This window comes from Rhinolophus sinicus, linkage group LG14, assembly GCF_036562045.2.
Source record: "Rhinolophus sinicus isolate RSC01 linkage group LG14, ASM3656204v1, whole genome shotgun sequence".
NCBI lineage: Eukaryota > Metazoa > Chordata > Mammalia > Chiroptera > Rhinolophidae > Rhinolophus > Rhinolophus sinicus.
In genome coordinates, this window is record NC_133763.1 from 52,979,618 (window position 1) to 52,996,315 (window position 16,698).

A 16,698-nucleotide genomic window follows, 5' to 3' on the forward strand; every position below is an offset into this window, starting at 1 on the left:
TAGGGAGGCATGAGGTGTGGAAAATCGTGGTGATTGTGTCATGTGATTTGTGCAACTGTCCTGGCCCTTTACTTACCCGCTCCCAGCCTTTTCATAATTTTCCAAGAGAACGAGTGGAATGAAGGGAAACTAGTTCATTGCATTCTTTGTAAGTCTCTCTACAACTGAGTGGGAAAGGAGACGACTCAATAAGTAGAGGGAGACAGTTGAATTACCCACAGATTTGTATTGTGTTGCTTTCTTCTCCCGCCACCATAAATAATAGAATGTATCAGGAGTTACAGTGGAGCTTCGTGGCCAAGACCGTTAACGCTCAGGAATACCTCCAGGTTGTTCTCACTTGTGCCCAACTCCAGAGGCGCGGGTGCTAAGAGGAGTCAGCAGATTTCACTGTGTACCCGTACGTGACATTAGATTCGATAAGAGTGCTGTCACCTCCATCCTCTCGTTTAGTCCTTACAACTGAGAGGTGGGCAGCACCTGCTTTATGTACGAGAACACGAGGGCTGAGAGCTCACACAGCTATTACAGGGCAGGTCGCTGTTCTGTGACACCGAGCTGCTTGCTGAGGGTGGGAGAGCCTGGGCTCAGAAATTCCAAGGGTCCATCGGCTGATGCCTTCTCTGCTCTCTCTCCCGTCCTCCCGGACAGCAGTCCTTTGAGAAACAAGGTTTTCATTCCGGTACTCCTGCTGCCTCCTTCAACTTGCCCTCAGCCCTAGGGAGTGGGGGGCCCATCAATCCGGCCACAGCTGCTGCCTATCCACCGGCCCCCTTTATGCACATCCTGACCCCCCATCAGCAGCCGCACTCCCAGATCCTTCACCACCACCTGCAGCAGGATGGCCAGGTAATAACCCTCCCTCTCTCCTCTCCCTTCCTCTTCCTTCCTATCCCTTAAAGCTGCCTCCCCTTTCCTTTTCTCACCCTTCCTCACCACCACCCTCCACCCAGTCTCCCCAGCGCCAGCCATGGGCACACAGCACATACAGACACAAGCGCACATAACACGAGTGGCCGGCAAAGGAGATAGCAGAGAAGGGGCCAGAGTGAAACCCTTTTTGCCCAGTTCCTTTGGGGCCTTTGTCCTCCTCCCGTCAGACCTGGGTCACACCTCCCCTCTTACCTCTCCCAGCCCTCCCCCTCCCTCACATTATAGCTTTCCCTTCTAATGGTGGAGTTCTCTTGTCAAAGTTTGTCCCTTTATTTTCCATATATCCTGGTTCTGCCTCAGCTACCATATTTGCAGATGATTCTCTGTTGCCAGCGCCAGCAGGAGGAGCAGGTAATGAAACTGAATGATGATATGCTTGAACCCACTCCTTTTCAGCCCCCATTTCACCACCACAGCCTCAGGGAACTTGAAGAGAAAAGATTGCACAGTCACACACCGGGACACACACACACAAACACCTTGCTGAGCTCTCTGGCCTCCCATTCCTCTCGTCCTCCCCTCCTCAATGCCCTCTTTTTCTTTCCACCCTTCCCTGACTCTGGAAACACTTGGTTACCGGAATGGAAAGGATTCTTGGGGCAACATCTGGAGCCTGGGGCCTCAGACTGTCTCTCCTGCCTTGCCTGAAATGGGCTCACAGATGTGAAACGTGGTAGGGTGGGGAGCCATGGGGTGGTGGGAGTGACCTCTCCTCCACCGTGGTGGCTGGGGAGCTGGAATAAGGGCTTTGCTCTCAAAGACAACTTTCCAAATGGAGGCCTTCCTGTGGGAATCAGTGAAAGTGAAAGCAATCACCTGTGATCACTCATCTCCAAGAGGCCCCGATTCTCTCTAGAGAGCAGCCTTTTCTCGGGGCGGGGTGGGCGGGTATTGAAATGAGTAGAACTGACGCACTGTCTCATCTCTAAAGGTATCTTGCCCTTCTTTTCCCCTTTCCCTTATTTAAAGGTTGAAAGTGCTGTGTTGTCAGGTGCGCTAGCAGTTATACAAACCACATTTTCTGTGGTTGAGAAGTAGGCTTCATGGTAGTTTCTAAGCAGGGGGAATGGGAGAGCAAGATGAAGCCAAACCTCCACCTGAAGATGTCACAAATTTGTCCCACTAACTAGACACCTTTTTCCTCCCCATCATCCTCCCATTCCCCTGCAGACGGGCAGCGGGCAACGTAGCCAGACCAGCTCCATCCCGCAGAAGCCCCAGAGCAACAAGTCTGCCTACAACAGCTACAGCTGGGGGGCCAACTGAGGCCCTGACCCTCTCCTCCTGGCCCCATCTTCTGAGAGGGCTCCTCAGCCTGGCAACTGTGGAAACAACATCAGAGAGAAAGGAGTGGGGGGGTTCTGCGGCCCCCCACCCCCCGTGGCCCACCCCATGCCTCAGCTTCATGTCTGTCCATTCCCATACCATCCCCACTCTGTTGTATGTATTATAGAATTTGTATTTTCTCTCTTTTTTTTTTTTTGGGTTCCTCTCCTTCCCCCTTGCATTCAAGATTATGAAACTTTGCTGTGGGCCCTGCCCTTCGTTCTCCTGTTCACCCTGGTGGTGTATGGGTGAGGTGGGGAGGGGGACCCCCAAATATATATCAGCCCAACAGCCCTATGTCTCCTCCTTTATTATTAGGAAACAAAACAGAACAACAAAAAATGGCGTCATGAATATGAACAGCATTGTCAGAATTAGTTGAAGTGTTTTGTTTTTGTTTTGTTTTTTTTTGTACTGTGTCCTCAAATTTAATGGATTAATGTGTCTTGTATATATAAAAAGAAAACCTCTACCTTCAGCCTCTGCCCGTTCTTGCTCCGTCTAGGGCATCCTCAGTCTCCTCGAGGACCAGCCTGGTGAATAAGCATTACTCTCCCGTCCAGGCCTCTAGCAGGCCCCGGAGGCAGTGGAATAAAATGAAATCTTCACCGTTTCAGAGCTCCCGACCTTAATGTGCTAGTGTCTGGCCCCGAGGGGATTCCCTTCCCTTCTCCCCAAAGAACTGCACAGCCTGTTGCCTGGAAAGATGCAGCACAAACCTTCCTTTCCTCCCCAAACCGCTGCACCTGTAGCAGGTTTCAGGCAGTAAACAGGGATGGCGGGAGGGAGAGGACTGAGGAGGAGCTGCAAGACACGGCTTTGCAGAGTCCAAGCATAATGGGTGAGTCCAGGCAAACGGATTGGAAAGGAGGGTGACGGGCTGCTGGCTGGGAGAGCAGCCCGGGGCCCGTTCTCGGGGGAGGAGGCGCCCGCGGTTCCCGCCTGCCCGGCGCTTCCGTCTCCCCGGTGCGTCCACCCCCTGAAAGGGAGGCGGGTGGGCGAGGCGTCGCAGGTCAGTGACGGCAGGGGACACCGCGAGCCCGGGTTCTCCCTCCCAAGACTGCGCTAAGTGTCCGTCGCTCCCCCACAAGCCTTCCCCTGCGGGTGCGTGGCGCCTACGAGGAGGAAAACTCGGCGACAAAGTCCTTAGCGGCGCAGTGCGTGCGCGTCCCCGCGTCCACCTCCGCTCCGGGGGTTGCTTACTAGAGGGAGCTGGGCCCGATGCTTCGTCCGCCCCTCAGACGCGCGTCAGTCGGGAAACGGGCGAGGTGGCTTCCGAGGGGAGGCGGGCGGGCGGTCCCCGGTGCGGCGAGGCCGGGACTGGGCCGCTCGTGTGCGCGGACGGGCTGCCCTCTGGCGGCTCGACCCGGCAACGGCTGTCGGCAAACCCTCGAAATACCTTCCTGGGCTCGTCGGCAAGAAGAATCGGCTTAGAAGGCAGGTGGTCGGGGACACGGAACTTCCCGGCGCCCACGCCGCTCCCGGGAAGCAGGCGCGGCGCACAGAGCGCCTTTCGCGTGTGCGAGGCCCGCCCCGCCCCCGCCCGCGGCCGCTCACGGTCGCTTTACGACAGTGTCCTGATCGCGGGCCTGCTTTCCGGCAGCGCAGCCTGACGCGCCTGTTCCCGACAGTGTAGCGCAAGCTACCCCCAGGGGTGCATGGGCCCTGGGTGGGTGTGGGTGGTTCGAATCCCAAGGCGGGAATGAGCCTCTTTGACCTCTTTCGAGGCTTTTTCGGCTTTCCTGGACCTCGGAGGTGAGACTGGGTCTGGGTCGGACGTGGGGGTGGTCTTTTCGGGGGACAGCGTAGCGCAAGCTACCCCCAGGTGTGAATGGACCTCGGGTGGGCTTTGCTGGTTGAATCCCAATGCGGGAACGAGCCTCTTTGACCTCTTTCGGGACTTTTGCGGCCTTTCTAGACCTAGGAGGTGAGACTGGGTCTGGGTCGGACGCGGGGGGGGGGGCCCTTCTGACCGGCGCTTGACCCCTAATACTCTATTTCTGGAAAAACATCCTCTTCCCCATTCCTTCAACTCCTGCGGAAAGGAGAGAAGTCACAACACTGAGCACTCGCCCCGAGAAGTAGCCCAAGCGGCCGTTAAGAGGAGGAGAAACGGCAGCTTAAGCCTCTCTCCCATCTGGGGTGATGCAACAGGGCCCGGGGCGGGGGGCAGACGATGGGGCTCTGGGTAAGAAGACTGAGCAAGTGAGCACGACCTTGGGAGAGGGGAGGAGCTGGGGGACGCCCGAGAAAAGCCAGGGGAGGTGTCTGGGGGCAGCCTCCAGGTGAGGACTGACTTTGATTAAAAACTAAAATCAAACCAAACCCCGATGGCCAGTCTTCTGACCCTCACCTCAGCTTCCTAGGCACCTGTTACCTTCCACTTTGCCACCCATGAGTTGATTTTATGGTTTAAGTAGTGCTGAAATGTTGGTAGCTAATCTGCCTCCACCCCCAGCCCCAGAGATCCCTTTTTCGGAGGGATGACTCGAGATGAAGATGAGGATGATGAGGAGGAAGAAGAAGGAGCCTCCTGGGGCCATGGGAGCTCGAGGTTTGAGGGTCCCCAGCCCCCCGAGGAATTTGCCTTCGGCTTCAGCTTCAGCCCAGGAGGAGGAATGCGTTTCCACGATAACTTCGGCTTTGATGACCTTGTACGGGATTTCAATAACATCTTCAGTGAGATGGGGGCCTGGACCTTGCCTGCCCGTCGTCCTGGTGTGTGGCTGCCCCCAAGGGAGAACCTGTGGTTTCTACTGGGGTGGTGGGTGAAATAAGGAGCCTGCAAAGTAGTTGGGGGGTGGGAAGTGAGCGAATACTGATGATTTCAAGGGGAGTTAAAAGGTCTCAAGTCCTTCCCCACCCCAGCATGCCTCCACCTGCCACCTTTCTGCAGAACTCCCAGGTCCTGAGTTAGAGATACCTGGAGAGAGACGGCAGGAGGGCCAGACGCTTCGGGACTCCATGCTTAAGTATCCAGATAGTCACCAGCCCAGGATCTTTGGGGGGGTCTTGGAGAGTGATGCAAGAACTGACTCCCCCAAAGCAGCACCAGACTGGGGATCCCAGAGACCTTTTCATAGGGTGAGTACATCTGGGCTTGAAGTGAGACCCTGTGGGAGACCACTGCAATTGTCCTTGTTGGAATCTGACAGACTTGGGTTGGAATCCTAGGCCCTCTACTTAGTGTATTTATCTGTTTTCTATACTAAGCTTCTTGTAGGATTTTCTTTGATGGAAAATGGGAGTTCTGCTTTTTCTTAAAAAACAACAACAACACTGGTCCGTATGATTCTTGGACAAGGCAGGATTGTTGGGGGGAGGACAGAAAAGTATCAGTTCAGGAAGCCTTTTTTGGAAGAAGGATAAATAAAAGAGCTAGGAAGGAGAAAGGGATGCGTAAATAAAGCTGCTGTGAATGGGATTCTCTCTCCTGGGGAAAGGTGGTTTTGGAACTTGAGAATAGTTTGGGTTCCTGTGACTCCTCAAGTTTCAGAGTGAAAGGTGTCATATCACCTACTTTGGCTTCTTCTGCAGTTTGATGATATGTGGCCCGTGACCCCCCATTCTAGAGCCAGAGAGGATAAGGGTGAGTCTGGAGGGAGAGGACATTTACCAGCCCTCTGTTCTTCAGGAGTTCCCTCTGTTCTCCCTCCCTGAAGTTTCTTCCTGCCACACTTGTCCCCTTCTTTTTCTTAGACGCTTTCTTTCCTGTTTCCTCTCTCTGCCCTTCTAGATCTTGATTCCAAGGTTTCCCAGGAGGGCCTCGGCCCAGTTCTGCAGCCCCAGCCCAAATCCTATTTCAAGAGCGTCTCTGTGACCAAGATCACTAGGCCAGATGGGGTGAGTTGGGAGAGAAGGGTAAAGGGAACTGGATGCCCTGGAAAGAGTGATCTAAGTAAAGAAACCAGCAGACTCACCCTTAGTGATGTTAGAAACATGGTGGGGGCTTTTCCTTGTAGACAGTAGAGGAGCGCCGAACTGTGGTGGACAGTGAAGGCCGGACAGAGACCACAGTCACCCATCAGGAAGCAGACGGCAGCCCTAGAGATGGTAAGTGAAGAGTGTGAATCAAAGTGGTCCATCTTTTAGTTCCTTGGTACTTATTCTTCTGCCCTTTAATATCATTCCTCTCATTTGCCCTGTCTCTTTCATTTAGAGTGTCTGTATGTATCACTTTCTTCCTTAGATCCAGAATCACCAACACCTCCAGCCCTGGATGATGCCTTTTCCATCCTGGATTTATTCCTAGGCCGTTGGTTCCGGTCCCAGTAACCTTGTTACCCCTCAGAGGCCTTCCGGTTCTTTCCACCTCCCACTGTCTGCTCACCATCAGTGGGCTTATTTAGCTTCTCCTCCTGCCACCTCAGGTTCTTGGGTGTGTGGAATAGTGAACTGTAGAACTGTGGGTATGTCAGTATGTCACTCACCCAAACTGACCAATAAAACCTTTATTTATGCTAATTCCTCAATCTTGGTTTTGTCAAGACTGTTCCACTTTTTAGTACCATCCAGGGTTTCACAAATTATCTTGACCCACAACCTTCTCCTTGTTTAATTTTGTTATTCCACTTCCAAAACCTGATTTGATAAGTAAAGGTCAGGTGCCAGTAGAAAATAGTTTTCCTTATAGAGGAGATAAGATAACTAAAGGTAAGTCCAGGAGAATTTCTAGATGGCAATGCATCATCAGATTCCTAAAAAAAGGATGTGTGGAAGTGTAGGGGATAACTGCCTCCCTTGGCGTGGGATTGGATAGTTCATGAGATAACTTAAGGAAGTACATGAGCAAATAGTTCTTCTTTTATTGGCTATGCTATTATTTTTTTATGTATGTTAGGGAAACTATGACTAAACTCAAACATTATCAGATCTTTTTCTCATTAAAAAAAAATTTTTAACACTATGGTTTAGAGTGGCAGATCTTACAAATTTATTTACCTGTTTCCTCTGGAAATCCTACTAAAATGACAAAGAAATTTTTCTAAAGAGGCATTTAAGAAGAACAAAGGAGGGAAGATACAGTAATAAATTTTGTCTTTTCATTCCCTTTGTTACATCTTTTGATGAACGAAAGTTGATTTACTATATTCAAATGAATCTTTTCATTTATGGTTAGTGCTCTTTATATCTTTTGGAAATCTCTTCTAACCCAAGGTTAAAAGATACTCTCCTTTATTATTCTCAGTAATTTTTATAGCTTTGCCTTTTACGTTCAGGTTTTTAAATCCACCTGAAATTGATCTTCCTGTATGGTATGAATTAGGGGACCAATTTTATTTCCACTTGGAAAAATACATTCAAATATAGATGTACAGATATTACAGATACACGCACGCACAACATATATATCCCTGTGTTGGTCTTTCTACTCTCGTCTATTAATCTATTTGTCTATTTTTGTGCCCATATCACACTTTTAAATACTATTTAAAAATACTATTTAAATACTATTTAAAAGTTGTATTTAGTAGAACAAGTCCTCCCACCTTAAAAAAAAAAATTCTCTTAATTCTTCTAGTATATAAGAATACAACTGATGTTTTTAATCAGCTTTTTAGAGTACCACTGTAAACATAAATGGAGCCAGAGATTACCAGACCTCTGTGGACAGCCTCCGACATGAAGGATGGAGACTTATACAAACAAAAGAAGCAACTTGGAAGAAACAGAGACTGTGCAAGAAGATGAAAATTCAGCAAGGACATAAATCTTTAATGTCCTTAGAAATATAAGATGATATATCCATAAAACGCGAACAGAATGCTACAAAAGAGAAACAGAACAAACTTCTGGGAGTTAAAAAAAAATGTTATGGCAGAATTGAAAAACTATAAAAAGGCTTGAATGACAAAGTTGAGATCTCCAACAATGTAGTCCTAATAACAGAGCAAGAAAATGGGGTGTGTGTTTGGGGGGGGGGGGGCGGATAAGAAAACTAAAATGATATAAATAAATCATCCAAACCAGAATGATAAAAATCATCAATGAAATAAGTCAAAATATCTCAGAAGTGAAGGATACTATCTAACCTGAAAGGACCCTCTACATGCTAGATACCAAGGATGAAAATAAACCCACCCCAAGGTTCATCATACAAAATTTCAGAACACTAGAGACACAGGAGAATCCAAATGCTGAGAGAGCGAAGAGAGGGAGATCACATACAGAGGATAAGGAATCAGAATGTTCTCAAACTTGAGCAGCAATACAAATTAAAAGACAACGGAGCATTGCTTTTAAAATTCTGAGGGAAATTATTTTCCAACCTAGAATTGTATACCCAAGTAAACTATGAATTTAATGTGGGAGTATAATAGACATTTTTAGATATGAAAGGGGTATCAATGAAGACCTATACCAAACATCATATTTAATGGTGAAGGATTGATGCTTTTCCAACTAAAATTAGGAGTAAAACTAGGATATCTGTTCTTACCACCTGTGTTCAGCATTGTACTGGAGGTTCTAGCTTAGTGCAATAAAGCCAGAAAATTAAAGGAAAGATAGGGAATGGAAAAGAAGAAGTAAAACTAGGTATAGATGCCATAACCGTATGTGTAGAAAAAAATTCTAAGGAATCAACAACAACAAAATTAATAGCAGTAATAAAAGTATAGCAAGGTCTCAGGATACAAGATCGCTATGCAACATTTTTTTGGTATTTCTATAGGCAACAATCTGAATGTGAAATTAAAGGAACGATTCCGTTCATAATAGCATAATAAAGAATAAAATACTTAATAATTTTGACAAAAGCGCAAAAGCGGAACATTGAAAACTACAAAAATTGCTGAGATAAAATCTAAATAAAAGAGATACACCATGTTCCTGGATTGGAACACTTAGTATTGTTGAGATAGCATTTGCCCAAATTTATCTATAGGTTTAATACAATTTCTATCAAAATGCTAGGAAATTTGTTTTGTGGAAATCGACAAGCAGTGTCTCCTCAATGTAGGGCCCTGTTCTGGAAGGGAGACCAGGTGGGTCAGTTTTAAAAGTTGAGGACCTGACTGCCACACCCCTTTAGACCATCTATAGGCCTCTTGAAATCACCCACTATTGGAGGAGAAAATCCATGCTAGTTTCAGCTGTTCTGAAATTGATTCATAATGAAACATCTTGACCAATATAGATATCACATGGTCACCCGAATACCAAGAAAACGTGGCCTTAAAAAACCATGGAAACAGGTTTTTCTGAAATGGTGCCCTGTCCTTGCTACAGTTCCAAACAAAATTAAGTACTGTCTTCCCTCAATTTACATGATGATTGCATGCCTAGAAGATTCACTATACATTAAAGCTGCTAAAAAATACTGTGTGTCATGCGGGGACCCTGCTTGCTATGCCATGTGTCACACAGGGTGTCAGGTGGGATCTCTGGTCCCGCTCCCCACATAAGAATGCAGGATATGGTGAGGCCAAAAAGGAAAACCCATGGAGCCATAGGTAGGGGAGTCATACCACTATATTCTCACTGGCAGCTGGGTTGGAGACACAGGAGGCAGGAGCCACACGATCTGCAACCCGCCATGCTAACTGCATCCGCGCTTGCCAGCCCAGCCACCATCTTCTTGCTAGCCTCCCTTTGCTGCTAGTGTAGCCACAGCAATTATATTAGTAGCCAATGGCTCACTGGTTACAGCTGACGGCCAACTAGCCACAGCTTATGGCCATCCAATCACAGTCGATGGCCGTCTACTACCTGAGCCAAGCACCTTTCTATGTGAGGCCGAGAGCCTGGAAACTGCACTCCTGGCTCTGTCCTCACAGTGTGTTTATATATAACAGAATCTGGGCTCACATCGTTACAAACAAGCTTTTCACCAATATGTACATGTGGCGGGACATTCTCAAGTCACATAGGACATAGAATCTAAGTCTGTTGTGTATCTTGTGGGATGTTTAGCATATTTAGCTTCTGACAGGTAATTATATGGAACTCCCCCACCGTCACTGTGAAACAACAAAAATCCTGCCTCCACAAATTTCCAAAATTCTCTCTCGGATAGTACTCCTAGTTGAGAACCTCTGGTCTAGTAGAATTTCTTCCACCTGGAGACATGAGGGTGTGGCATAAGCATAATGAACACATATTACTTTAGTAACTACAAAAATAAAAGTAACCCTTCATCTTTAAAGTGGTAGGAGAGAGAAGAGGAGGGATCTGGTGACTGATGTTCTTCAGCCTGAAGGGCTCAAGGAGCGTGGCCGATGGAAGGAAGTGTGTAGGGTTGAGAAGACAAAGTCATAGATTGGGTCCCCCTGGACATCGAGTCTGGAGTGAAGAGTTTCATGCAGAAGGTCCGTCTGCGAGTGCCCCTGGGAGATCTACCGTTAGGGACGTGGAGAAAGCAGGACTGAGCAGAGGGAGTCACTGACACTGGTTGCGACAGTCGTCAGCTGATCCTAGGATTCTACGGGGAGATCTGGATAGAGAGCATTCTTCTGGGTTGTCCCAAATTAAGGCAAAGGGGCCAGGACATTGCATCCCTGAACCAGCCAATCACTGACTGTGGCAAACCTGCTGAGGGCGAGACCCGTCCAGGTGGCTGAGGTATCTCCCTAGCAGCTGGGAGATGGACTCTCAACCCTAAAAGGAGGGTCTGGGCAAAGAACTGTGGCGTCTACTACAGTTCACCACTTGAACTGCTCAGGTCCATACTCCATTGGTTAGTTTAGCCAGAGGGGAAAGCCCCTCTAGGATTCTGATTGGTTTTCTTGCTTGGGGGAACTTGAAGAGAAGGTTTGGTGGGAAAGTACAGCTTTTCCTGCTGCAATTGGTTTTGAGCCTCTGGTGGACTCTTACCCCATCCTGTATCAGTGGTTCTAGCTTTCCCTCACCTTTGGCAGGTGCCTCTGCTGATCAGGCAGCTGGGTAGTCAGATAACCCAGACTTCCAGACTTTCACCCTGGAGGGTGCCCTTGGTTACCTTGCACTTCTCAGATTGGCTGCTCTCCTTTTTGTTGTTAAAACTGAGCATGGGAACAGCATGAGAGGGTGACCTGAAAGCCACAAGAATCTTCCTGCCTCCCATGTAGCTGCAGTTCCCCGTCCTCCGTCACAGGTATGACGACTCTGTTTCTTGCCTGCTTGTCTCTTGCTGCAAAGACTCCAAAGTTCAAAAGGATTCTTACTGTGATCCTTCGAGGAAGAATTCCATGTCTGGTTTCTAGGACCCCTAGACCTCAAATTCCCCCCCTGGTTCACTGTGAGTGAAGGTGAGTGAAGGCTACTTGATTTCTATCCTAGACCCATACAATGAATTCCCAGACCCACATAATCTACTTCCTGGGGACACAGAATCTTACAGCGGTCATTGATTTAGGGTATATGTTGTGTCCTGGAGGGTGGTTCCCCATCCGCATAGGGTTTTGTCTTGAAGCTGGCACCATATCTATGTCATTAAGAGGCCATTAAACTGCTCTGTCCTACTGGTGGCCTCTGAATGGGGCAGCATAGACCAGGAGACTTTTTGGTTACATGCCCACGGCCACACCCCTTTTACTGTGAGTCCTTGCAGAATGGGACTAGCTGAGACCCTCTGGGCAGGAAAGGCAAACCTATACAGACAGACCTCGGAGACATTGCGGGTTCAGTCCCAGGCCAGTGCAATAAAGCGAGTATCACCGTAAAGTGAGTCCTGATCCTTTGAGTTGCAATTGGTTGCTGCCAACTTTGAGTTCTCAGCTATCAGTGTTAATTCAAATCCTTTGTCCAAAAATCCTGACGAGATCAGATCTTAGTGGTCCCTGCACCAAACAGTCATGGGCCCTACAGCAGGGCAATAACCTTGGGTGAGACAGTTTCCTGCCACAGAAAGCATTGCCCTGAGGGAAGCAGCTGTGTGCTCTCAGCGTCTGAGATTCCCAGCCGCTGGGGAATGGGTCCATTGGCCCCATAGAGGGGACCTGGGGGGAGCACCACAGTAGCCATGAAACCCAGTAAAGAAGTATTATTGCACACAGGTGCACCCAGAACTGTGCTAGAGCCCACGGCGTTTCATGGCCCGGCTCTCAAGAACCTCATAAACTGTACCCAGGATTTTCAACATGTGTATGTTGTCTGTTTCCACCTGCTAGGATGTAAGCTCTGGGAGAGCAGGAACTATGTCTTGTTCATCGCTGTTTCTCCAGTGTCTAGAACGCCATTGGTAGTTGAGTTAATCTAGTTGGAGGCTTGAGATGTGAAGCCCTAGGATGGGATGCGGGATAAGAGTGGCAACATCCCGAGAAGGGCAGGGGGGGCTCCGCGTGGGTGCGAAGCCCTCTGGAGCCATGGCAGGGGACAAAGCCAGAGCAGTCATTCTGTCATCAAGGTGAGCACCTGCGTGAAGGATGTCCAGGTGTTCCTCACGTGGGGTTCCCTCCTGCAGCCTACGGCCTTCAGCCCAGTCTCTCTGGATGCCTACTGAGTTTTCCAAACCTCCAAATAGTTGGAGGAAAGGCTTCACTTTCCACATCAGAGGCATTGTGGGATAGCAGATGGAGAGACAGAAGACCTGGATTTGAATTCAGACTCAGCCATTAGCTAGCTGCGTGGGCTTGGGGAATTCGGGGGCTCTCTCAACACCCTCATCTGCAGGCTGGGAGCAAAAGGACCAAGAGAACTCAGGTGTGTGCAGCATGGGATTTTCCCCAACCTGTCAGCACAGCAGGAGACCACTCCCAGGGGGAGCGGAGATGGAGGAGACAGCGCGGGGTGCACTCCAGGCTTTCGTGTGCCCAGAGCCTGCCCTTGTGGACATTCTCCCTTTATCTAGACTCCCTAGATTCATGTGGATACACTGAGCTGCTGTTCAAGAGCTGAGCTCATTAATTGGTTTTAAAGTCTTTTCCTTATCTTCTCCCCTGCCAGGCAGTATCTGAGTAGCAGCAGAGTGCCTGTGCAGACCGAGGGAGCGCTGACCAGAGACAGGTGTCCTCACCATGGCCCTAGCGGGAGTCAAGGGCCGGCTCCGGATCCGAAACCTCCTGGCCCGACAGTGTCTGGCAGAGTTTCTGGGCGTGTTTGTGCTCATGGTAGGCAGGGTGATGGGGGAAGGAAACGGAGTGGGCAAAAGTTTTGGGTGCCTCCTGGTGTTCTTGTCTCTTCCTCTGGGTGTCCTGCTTCCATCTTTCCTCTTTTCCCCCCTCCAGTCTCTTGCATTCCTCTCCTACTCCCTCAGCTTTATTCCTTTGCCTTTCCATCCCCCCCCTTTCCTTTCTTTCCTTTCCTTCCACTTCTCCCATTTCTTCTCCCTTCCCTCTTTCTGCTTTTCTCCTTTCTGTGCTGATCCCTCAAATTTATTCATAAGTTGTCTCTCTTGGCCCTCCCCTGGCCTTCCCAGTCTCTGTCCCCCGTTGGTCCACCAGGCGCCCTATTTCTGGCTCCTCACCTTCCCTCTCCCCACCAGCTCTTCACCCAGGGGGCTGTGGCCCAGGCTGTCACCAGTGGAGAAACCAAAGGCAATTTCTTCACCATGTTTCTGGCTGGCTCTCTGGCCGTTATGCTGGCCATCTACGTGGGTGGTAACGTTTCAGGTGAGGAAGGTGGGGCCTGCTTATTAGACTGGGTAGGACTGTGCCTGTGAGTGTGGGTGTACGGTGACAGGTGATTCATGGATATTATCTCCTTGAGCTTGACCGGTGCCCTGGACTGAGCTATGCACTTGGCCCCATCCAGCCCCTCCTCCTTCTATGTGTCTCCATCCTCCTAGACAAAGATCTATGACAAAATAGTAAGGGTTGGCACTATCTTGTGTCCCCTACTTGAAGCCCTCTGGGGTTCATCTTTGCTCAGGACCCCACCAGCTGCCCCTGCCCGGAGCCTTGAGACACAAGGGCTGTGGTGGAAAGAGCAGACAGTCCCAGGTTCAAACCTTGGCTTCACTGTATGACCTTGACAAGTTGCTTAACCTTGAGCCTCAGCTTCCTAATCTATATAATGGGAATAGTAGCATCTGCCTTCAGAGTGGGGAGGAGAAGCAGTGTTACCTGGTGAGTGCCTGGCAGGGATGCTTGATGGATGCTGATTTTCTTTTCTTGATCCCTGAAGGGGCCCACCTGAATCCAGCCGTCTCCCTGGCCTTTTGTCTCCTGGGACATTTCCCCTGGGCCAAGCTCCCCATTTACGTCTTCGTGCAGCTACTGTCTGCTTTCTGTGCGTCCGGAGCCACCTATGCTCTCTACTATGGTAACAGGAAACAACAGTGAGGGCATCGATGTGTGGGCAGGGGATCCTTGGAACAGTTTTGAGTGAGCAAAGATGGAAATCCTGGGTGTTCCCCCATCTCCCGCCCCTGCAGATGCCCTACAGAACTATACAGGTGGGAACCTGACAGTGACTGGCCCCAAGGAGACAGCTTCCATCTTTGCCACCTATCCTGCGCCCTATCTTACCCTGAGTGGCGGCTTCCTGGACCAGGTACGTGTGAGGGGGACACCTGGGAGAGACTAGAACTTTGCCCCTGACCTCTGGGGCCCCAGCCTCTTGTTCAGGCTCTGGGTGGTAGGGGATGGAGGGTTGGGCCTGTCTTTGCACCCCCTCCCCATCCCAGCTGCCTATGTTGGACAAAGTCGGATGACATGGGGTGGTGGCCCAGACAGTTTGGGTGAGAGAGGGCAGATAGAGCATTGGGCAGCTGATGGGAGTCCCTGCGCCTCTGTCACCTGCAAGGTTCTGGGCACCGGGGTCCTGATGGTGGGGCTCTTGGCCATCCTGGATACACGGAACAAGGGAGTGCCTGCAGGCCTGGAGCCCGTGGCCGTGGGGCTGCTGATCTTGACCATCGGACTATCCATGGGTGCCAACTGTGGGTTCCCACTCAACCCTGCCCGGGACCTGGGCCCACGGCTTTTCACCTACGTGGCTGGTTGGGGCCCTGAAGTCTTCAGGTGGGTGATGGCCTCCCCTGGTGCTGTCCCTCCACTCACCGCCCCCTGCTCAGGGCGCTGTCTCTGGGTCCCCAGCTCTCTCCTCTTGGCTTCTTGGGACTCTCCATTAAGCCCCAGTTCTCCCTTTCTTCCTGACTCCCTCTTCCCCCCTCCACCTTTTTCACTGAAACAGTACGATTTAGAGGTTGTGTTCCTGGACTCATATTAGCTGTTCGGGGGTTAGTGACTTCATCAACAAAATGGGTATATTCAGGTAATTCCCTAAGGCAAGAGGCTGGACCAAGTTCTCCTGGGGGCAGCTCCTCTCTAAGAACTATGTTTTGATGCCAAGACACCTTCTTCCTGGGGTGGATCACCCCCGGAACTGCTTTAGGGGATGCGCTTGTTATTGCTCCCAGTCTTTCAGGGGAAGTCTGAGGGAGTCAGCCCTGATAACCTCCCTTTTGTCCTTCTCTTGCAGTGCCGGTAATGGCTGGTGGTGGGTGCCTGTGGTGGCCCCTCTGGTGGGGGCCACCCTTGGCACAGCGACATACCAGCTGCTGGTGGCTCTGCATCACCCTGAGGACTCAGACTCAGTTCAGGATCTAGAGTTGGTGCAACATTAAGCCTCAGACTGGGAAACGGCTGCCTCAGCTTAGATGCCAGAGTGTAAGCCATGATTCTGGCACCACAGCCCTCACCTCCCTCATGGACCCCGAGGAGGGCCAGAGACCCAGGCTTGGTGACAAGACATTCTTTCTCTTTATTAAGACACCAGGCCCTGCGCAGCTTCTGTTTACTCATCTAGGCATCGCTTCCTCCTACTAAACTGGGAACGCTGCCTGCGCAGGGAGGAGGGTATGGTCCATGGACCCAAGCCTTCATCCCCCGCTCCCCAAGCCGGGTTTGGGAGCCCGCGGGCTTCCTGGAACGTACTTCCTCAAAGTAGCCGCCAGAGGGTGCTCACCCTGGAAGCCGGACTGGGAAGGATGTGGGAATCTGCAGGGTGCGGGGGCCGACCATCCTGTGGGGGAGCATAACCCCGGGGACTTTCGCCAAAGCTTGGTCCCCACTGCCTGAGTCCCAGTTCTCGTAACCTTAGCGCCGCCGCCCCTAGATTCAGCCACCCCCAGGTAGTAGGAACGAGTGGGGAAACTGCCTCCACCAAGGGGGCGTGGTGGGGTGGGGGGGACGGGACAGGGCCGGCCGTGGAACACAGCGGTGCAAACGCCTAGAGACCCGGAGAGCAGGGCGGAGGACACGGAGGCACGACCCAGTCCCAGACACACCGGGCTTTGTCATTCAAGGACGATGCCGCACGACGAGATGAGCCAGGGCGAGGGGAGAAGGCCAAGACACAGAGGGCTGCGAGGGGACTGAGTGGGGTTCAGGGGAGACGGCGCTGAGGGAAATGCTCGTTGGCCCCGGCTGCCCCGGCGCTGCGCCCCTCCCCGAAGAAGACGCTCTTTTAGCGGGGAAGGCAGCTTTCTCCAGTTCCCTTTCTGCCGAATAAAGCAGGAGCCGTCTCGCCTCCTTGATTGATTGATGTTTGGAGGCGGGATGGAGGTGGCAGTGGGTG

The 16,698-nt window shown here is 50.7% G+C and overlaps 3 protein-coding genes and 1 long non-coding RNA gene across 38 annotated transcripts in view; 3 read left to right on the forward strand and 1 right to left on the reverse strand.

Annotated features, from left to right (window-relative positions):
• UBAP2L (ubiquitin associated protein 2 like) overlaps positions 1-2,737 on the forward strand; it is a 38,779-nt gene extending 36,042 nt beyond the window's left edge. For 15 of the 29 annotated variants that reach the window (XM_019713239.2, XM_074318902.1, XM_019713238.2 and 12 more), the window contains 3 exons: positions 652-849; positions 1,234-1,284; positions 2,104-2,737. In XM_019713239.2, coding sequence (XP_019568798.2) covers positions 652-849; positions 1,234-1,284; positions 2,104-2,199 — 345 coding nt within the window. In that variant the 3' untranslated portion in view covers positions 2,200-2,737. The remainder of the gene's footprint in view (positions 1-651; positions 850-1,233; positions 1,285-2,103) is intronic. The other 14 variants (XM_074318909.1, XM_019713256.2, XM_074318908.1 and 11 more) reach the window with 4 other exon arrangements.
• On the reverse strand, positions 212-3,572 carry LOC109435401 (uncharacterized). Its single transcript, XR_002135956.2, has 2 exons — positions 3,463-3,572; positions 212-656 (listed from the first exon to the last, which is right to left on the reverse strand). It is a non-coding gene; the product is annotated as an uncharacterized LOC109435401 (long non-coding RNA).
• HAX1 (HCLS1 associated protein X-1) lies at positions 3,563-8,114 on the forward strand. Of its 7 annotated transcripts, XM_074318918.1 has the most exons (8): positions 3,877-4,014; positions 4,305-4,401; positions 4,718-4,977; positions 5,156-5,343; positions 5,797-5,848; positions 5,996-6,102; positions 6,222-6,312; positions 6,449-6,723. In XM_074318918.1, the coding sequence occupies exons 3-8, from the start codon at positions 4,743-4,745 to the stop codon at positions 6,532-6,534; spliced, it is 759 nt and encodes a 252-aa protein (XP_074175019.1). In that variant the 5' UTR covers positions 3,877-4,014; positions 4,305-4,401; positions 4,718-4,742; the 3' UTR covers positions 6,535-6,723. The 7 variants fall into 7 exon arrangements, with proteins under 7 accessions (XP_074175023.1, XP_019568828.2, XP_019568825.2 ...); XM_074318922.1 differs by lacking the exons at positions 3,877-4,014; positions 4,305-4,401 and adding an exon at positions 3,563-3,696; XM_019713269.2 differs by lacking the exons at positions 4,305-4,401; positions 6,449-6,723 and adding an exon at positions 7,813-8,114 and having other exon boundaries at positions 3,850-4,014.
• Positions 8,115-13,127: 5,013 nt separating this feature from the next.
• Positions 13,128-16,645, forward strand: AQP10 (aquaporin 10). Its single transcript, XM_074318776.1, has 6 exons — positions 13,128-13,286; positions 13,661-13,787; positions 14,302-14,439; positions 14,552-14,670; positions 14,923-15,140; positions 15,601-16,645. The coding sequence occupies exons 1-6, from the start codon at positions 13,194-13,196 to the stop codon at positions 15,743-15,745; spliced, it is 840 nt and encodes a 279-aa protein (XP_074174877.1). The 5' UTR covers positions 13,128-13,193; the 3' UTR covers positions 15,746-16,645.
• The last annotated feature ends 53 nt before the right edge of the window (positions 16,646-16,698 follow it).

Excerpts from the sequence above, each read along its gene's own strand:
- HAX1 (XM_019713266.2), top strand. The coding sequence starts at position 3,962 with ATGAGCCTCTTTGACCTCTTTCGAGGCTTTTTCGGCTTTCCTGGACCT. Across the intron at positions 4,978-5,155 it reads CTTGCCTGCCCGTCGTCCTG|AACTCCCAGGTCCTGAGTTA; the intron begins GTGTGTGGCTGC and ends ACCTTTCTGCAG. Across the intron at positions 6,313-6,448 it reads AGACGGCAGCCCTAGAGATG|ATCCAGAATCACCAACACCT; the intron begins GTAAGTGAAGAG and ends TTTCTTCCTTAG.
- AQP10 (XM_074318776.1), top strand. The coding sequence starts at position 13,194 with ATGGCCCTAGCGGGAGTCAAGGGCCGGCTCCGGATCCGAAACCTCCTG. Across the intron at positions 13,788-14,301 it reads CGTGGGTGGTAACGTTTCAG|GGGCCCACCTGAATCCAGCC; the intron begins GTGAGGAAGGTG and ends TGATCCCTGAAG. Across the intron at positions 15,141-15,600 it reads TGGGGCCCTGAAGTCTTCAG|TGCCGGTAATGGCTGGTGGT; the intron begins GTGGGTGATGGC and ends CTTCTCTTGCAG.